We start from the raw sequence: 6,244 nt of genomic DNA on the forward strand, positions 1-6,244 counted from the left end.
ATAAGCTGCACCTGCCCAGGGGTAAAGTGGCCCCAGCAACGCCGGTCTGTCGAGAGGTCTGTCCTTGCTTCCCTTCGTATCGACGCGCGAGGACGCAGGTGCCCACAGCGTCCGTCCTTCAGGAGACAGCACCCCTGGCACCGCTACGCGCCCCATCCCTGCCCGGCAGACAGCACCGTGCCAACCTCTGCCTCTCAAAATGGGCATCGCCCCCGCTTTCTGCCAGCTCGGGCTTGCTTGGGGGCTGCAGCCCCGCGGGCCTGCCGTTCTGCAGTTCCTGCAGAAAAAAGTTCGTCGCTTGTTTCCTCGCAGGTGTTCGAGAAAAAGGGCCTTCCAGATTACCAAGTCCTTTCTGCCTATCCTGGAGTGGCTGGGCCAAAAAAGAGTGCCTGGTCGGCGATGTCATCTCGGGGGTCCGCACCGGCCTCGTCGCCACCTTGCAAGGTAAAGCCAGGCACACGCCGGCCCTCCGCTCTCGAGGAGGCTTCCATACGGGAGCCGGCTGAATGCAGGGATGTTATGCAGATGGAATTACAAATCTGAGACTTGTTATTTAATACTAGATATTAGGTATTATTTTTCAATAAATAATTGATGGTTTTAATTTATTCCCTTTTTTTTTTCTGCTTGGCTAGAAGATTTAAATTTCCTTTGATGTGCTACCAAGATGTAGTTAACTTTTTTCCAAGCCTTTTACTCAGAGTACTCATTTTGATACTTAAAATTTTAATTACATTGTGATAGATCAGATAGGTCACATGGTCTTCTTTCTTTCTTGGTTATATGAGCCTATAGCTCTCCTGCAGCTGCCTACAAAAATCTAGTTATTGCCCCAAAATAGTGCAAAGTTGATATCTACTCTCCTTTAAAATTTGGCCCATGAAATTGTTCAGGTAGCTGCAGAATACAACCTCCAAGGAGGTGGTGGCACATTCACATTACAAAAAAATTATAGACTAGATGGATACTTACAGTACATGGCTTCCATTGTTAAGTTTTTCTTAATTGCTTATTCCATTTATTAGGAAAGCATTTAGTGGATAAACAAATAGAAATAAGCCGAAATAAGCATAAATGAATTAAAATAAGCTAGTTAAGGAAGACTGAAAAGGCAGAACCGTTCTGCCTGAGGCAGCTGATAAGGTCTACTTTCAAAGACAAGACTAGCTATAACCCTGATGCGATCCAGCACATTCATTTCTTTCATCTCAGTAGTGTTCTTACACTCTTTTCACAATTTTTCAGGGCTCGGGGGGGTTAAGCTAGCTGGGTCAACCCCACATTTTTCCTCAGTGGAAATTAAGTGTTTGCACAAGGGGGCAAAGATGCACATTGGGAACAAAGCAAGCAGCTTAGGCATTCCTAATTAGCCACAAGTATTCCCTACTGCCTGTTCCCTAGGAGCGAGTTAGGGAGGCACAGGCTGGCAGAAAAAAAGCATTACAAACTTCTGCCCCAGGCAGAGGGTGACCTGAGGAATAATGAAGATGTGTCCACAGCCTGCAGAGAGTCTGTCTCAGAGCTGGAAGATATCTGCTGAAGGTAGTGCCACAATTACAGGATTCCCCTGCCTTTTCAAAATGAACTGGGCTAGATGGGCTTTTCATATGGCTTACCACAGCTATTATGCTCTTACTGTAACGCCCTCGTTTATTTTTTTTTTACAGTGGGGCCTGATTTTCTCACAACTGGATTCCACTTGTAAAACTGATTTCTGAAATACACTGTTTGGTCTCCCACCTATGTATTAAAAAAAAAAAGCAATAATAATAATAAAATCAATGAATTAGTGCAAATCTAAATCTAGCTGCAATTTAAAAAAAAATACAATAATTCTGAAATTCTAAATCATGCAATATGGGGAAAATTGGCCAAAAAGTTTGCCAAAAAAGAGGCTTCTGGGATCTTGAAGTTCCTGCAGTCCCTAACTCCCAGCAACTGTGTGTGTTGCTTGAAGTCTTCCTACCAGTCACAGTAGTATGACCAGGACTTCAATTGTTTTGAGCTGTGATAGGTTTTTGTGGTATCTTTGAAGGAGAATTCTATGGCCTGCGGTGGGACCTAACTGAGATATGATACTGGATGAAATGTCTTTCTTTTTTTTTTTTCCCTCATTGTTGGATTTGACAGCTTGAACAGGTATAAAAAGGAAGACAATGATAAGGATCAAAGCTCTCACATTTGTGTGATTTACTTTTGGGTTTTAAGTTTATAAGCTGATACTGAAAAAAAAAGGCCTGATTTTCAGATGGGCTGAACATACCGAAGCATATTTATAGTGCAGTAATTCAGAGTTTGTGCTTAAAATTTCTGTCTGTAACTAGAACACTTCACATATCCCTCTTGTCTCTCAAGGGACAGACCATTCACTCTTGCAACAGTGTTCCCCAATTAAATTTCACATCTGAGCCTACGTTTTGTGCTACGTATACAAATACAGGAACATTTCTCAGTACTTACTCATCCAACTAGCAGTGTGGGATATACAATCGTTTACAGTCATTGATACGTATGTGCCTGCAACCGATTTACAGACAAAATTTACAGTCATTGATACTCACGTATGTGCCTGCAACCGATTTACAGACAAAACACATTTAAATTGTATCTGGACAAAAGGAGTAAATCTTTCTGAATGTCTGTTCTAGACAAGATAGTAGTTTGTTGGGAGATTTTAAATCTGACATTTTGATGATCTATCATTTCAGGTTTGGCATATGCTTTGCTGGTTGCAGTTCCTGTTGGATATGGTCTCTATTCTGCCTTTTTTCCCATCCTGACATACTTTTTCCTGGGAACATCAAGGCACATCTCAGTTGGTAACTGCATGTGTTCAAGTTATAGTGAATGATCCATTACAAAGTGTTAACCCTTACCGTGAAAATTCATATTTCATACCTGAGAACTACTTCTGAACAAAACTGGTTGTGTTGAATATTCATATGGGCGGGTTTGGGGGACTTAAGGCTTATTTCTTCTCTGTACAGGCAATTGTGAATAATAACTAACTTCAGTTGGGCCCATGTATGCTTTTTGCTTGCATTTATGCTGAAGTTTAAATCTTTTCTTTGGCTACACCGTATGCAAGAAATTACAAGATCAAGGCCTCAGTAGGCAGTATGAACAGACTGTTTGTCTGTCAGCTAAAGCTCAAGATGGCTGAAACAGAGCTCTTAGTCTTCTCTACAAGCATTCCTTGCTGCATCCTTTTTTGATCACTGTGGACAACATCCTCTTCTTGCCTGTCGCGGAGACCCAGAACCTGTGTGTCCACTCCAGCCTCGTTCTAGGTCCTCACATCAAGGCTATGGGTAAACCTTGTTCATTCTTTCTGAATACTTCCTTTAAAATACGGGGTTCTCACATTTAAAAATCATGTTACAGCTCGATCACTGAAGTTTCTTTTTTTCTCATTCTAACCAATACAGTCATTCCTTGTTCATATCTACTAAGACTAGATTGTTTTCCCCTCCCAAAGCTTTGGGAGCATGATACTATGCTTTTTCATCAACTTTCTTCTCTGCTGCATCAAATACTTCTGTATGTTCTATCTACTTCGTTAGTCTCTTCCTACCCTACCTATCATCGCACATTTTCTATCCAGGTCTGAGTTGTCACTTCTACTTATGCTGACATTCCTTCTTTATAGATTATCAAACTCTCCTTTTTATGCTTTATCCAATACTCTTATTCACAAAGTGTCCTCTAAGGTGTCTGTAAAATTAACTTATCCTTCTTTAAGACATTTTGTGACATTTTTCTTTTCTGCATAATTTTAGTAAATAACTGCAACAAAATGCGATTACTTTTAGATTGTGTATTGCTGATACAGTGATCACTTACTCTCTCTGTATCTTGCCCAAAGTATAGTTTCAGTCATCTTCAGCCAATGTAATACCACACTACTGCCAAAAGGTGTGGTCCTACGCCTTGGTGCGTGTTCCTGCCACCACCGTGATGTGATTCCTGACCATGCAGCTATGTGGCAATCTGGATCAGCTGAAAACTAACTGTTATAAAATTAAAAAATAAAAATCTTTAAAATGTTGCTTTCAGCTGGATCAGTGATCTGTTTTGTCTGGTTGTGGTGTTGATGCAAGGGAGATTGTTGGAATATGTTGCCCCTTTTGGCCTTGGTACAGTCCTAAATTGGCTTAAGCAAGCAGGAAACTGCATCTGTATGTACAACGTAACTTATTTAAGGAAGGAATTGTATCTTTGTGTCATGTTTGCAGTGCCTGTGGCTCCTGGCCCCCTAATACTACTAATGTACCCCAGTTAAAATATTAAATGGATTTTCTGATTTAGAATTTGCTTGTCAAGTCTGATAAATGCTTCTTGTTGATGTATATTAGACTTTGGTGTGTTCTGTTTGTCATTACAGGTCCATTCCCTGTAGTCAGTTTGATGGTGGGATCTGTTGTATTGAGCATGGCCCCTGATGATAATTTTCTCATAGATGGAAGTAATGCTACAGGGACTAATGGTACTGGGACACTGATAGACACTGAATCCAGAGATGCACAGAGAGTGCTGATTGCTAGTACCCTCACATTTCTGGTTGGGATTTTACAGGTAAAATAGCTGGCTTGAAGAGACAAGGTTGATATTGCTTTAATTTTAATGGGAAAACATACGGCATGGAAATACCTACTAGGGCAGTGAGACATTTTCCTGTAGTAAAACACAAAAATGAAGGAAAGTCATCTCAAACTCTGAAGAGCTTTTGGGGGATTATTCTTCTTATCCTGGGCAGAGTCTGTGGCAGCATGACTGGGAGCGCAGACAACAGAAGAATAGCCCTGTGATTGCAGACCAAGAGACCTGCATGAAACTAAGTGCTAATGGTGCATATCCTGGAGCATCCTTTCACACATTTCTTCAGGTCTCCTTTATTTCCTTGGATGGCATGATATTAAGCTGCACTAGGCTGCAGTGGGGGAAGATGGTCCTAAGACTCTGTATCAACAAAGAGAAAAGAACAAAGCATGAGAAATCACCAAAGAAAAGTGTACCTTTTTGTTGTTTAGCAAGCTGTTATTCTTCATGATTTTTCCAGGTAATATTTGGAGTCCTTCAGATTGGTTTCATTGTGAGGTACCTTGCAGATCCACTAGTTGGGGGATTCACAACTGCAGCTGCTTTTCAAGTGCTTGTGTCACAATTGAAAATAGTGCTAAATATTTCAACTAAAAACTATAATGGTGTCCTTTCCATAATATATGTAAGTATGCCCTTCTGATCTGCTTTGGTTTTATGCCAGAATTTTTATGTAATTGTTTATCTTCTGCTTCCATTTCGTACAGGAATGGTTCATATATATATATGGTGGTAAGTATAGAGCACTCATTTAGTTCTCACCCCCATGAAGATCTGCAGCTGTTCATTTATAGCTGTGGGGCTCCAAGTAGCTGCTTTCCTAGTTCCCCAGACCATGAAAGTCTAATTGCCATTGAAGTCTAATTGAAGTCTTTTTCAGGCAGAGCAGTTTTTCACATAAAGTTTAAATGTAATTATCCAGCAAAACAGTTTTTCTTCTCTAGGTTGTAATTTCTGGGGTTTACTTTCTGTCCCACCCCTTACTTTCTGGCTGTTTGTGAAGAACATTTCTTAACACTGCCAGGTCATCTCCCAAAGCTGACTGGTGCCAAGCCTCTTTACTCTTAAACCAGCAGGTCATTCTGGTAAAGGGCATCATTCTCCATTCCACACTGTAGCCATGCTTGTGAATACCTAAAGAAGGATGTTGATTCCCACTCTGCAGCCAGGTACATACTGGTTAGATAAGGTGAGGCTAAAGTGTTGCTGTCACAGCTCCATTTGTTGATCTTAGAGAAAACGATCACATGGAGAAATGTCTTGGCTGGATTACAGAAATACTGAATTCCTAGAGGTCTCATATTACGGAATAGTCTCCTTCCCCAGGAAAATTATTGAGTTTTGTCACTGACTTCAGAATGAAACTGTCCAGGTTCATAGTATTTTAGATCTTCCATAGCACTTCACATTAGAATAACAGATTTCTAAAAGAGGCTGTTCTAGACCAAAAAAAAGTATTTACAGATTTTACATGCCAGTTCAGGCAACCAGACTAGAAAAAATATATAGGCATCTAGATCCAAAAATAGGATGACTATAACTACAAACAGCAAGGTAAAATTTAGTAAAAAAATATCTGGTGGACTAGTTGAAAAAAAAAAAGTATTATGTCATGGGTCTTTTCAGAATTAATGAAAACTCTTTA

The 6,244-nt window shown here is 40.4% G+C and overlaps 1 protein-coding gene across 1 annotated transcript in view; it reads left to right on the forward strand.

Moving 5' to 3' along the window:
* Positions 1-199: 199 nt before the first annotated feature.
* The window catches only part of LOC104620216 (pendrin-like), a gene marked incomplete at its 3' end in the record, with an annotated part of 15,693 nt that continues 9,648 nt past the window's right edge, over positions 200-6,244 (forward strand). Inside the window, 5 exon segments of the mRNA XM_010286369.1 lie at positions 200-372; positions 374-444; positions 2,709-2,819; positions 4,385-4,575; positions 5,060-5,224. Of these exon segments, the coding sequence (XP_010284671.1) occupies positions 200-372; positions 374-444; positions 2,709-2,819; positions 4,385-4,575; positions 5,060-5,224 (711 nt within the window).

Source organism: Phaethon lepturus, unplaced genomic scaffold (genome assembly GCF_000687285.1).
Source record: "Phaethon lepturus isolate BGI_N335 unplaced genomic scaffold, ASM68728v1 scaffold14194, whole genome shotgun sequence".
NCBI lineage: Eukaryota > Metazoa > Chordata > Aves > Phaethontiformes > Phaethontidae > Phaethon > Phaethon lepturus.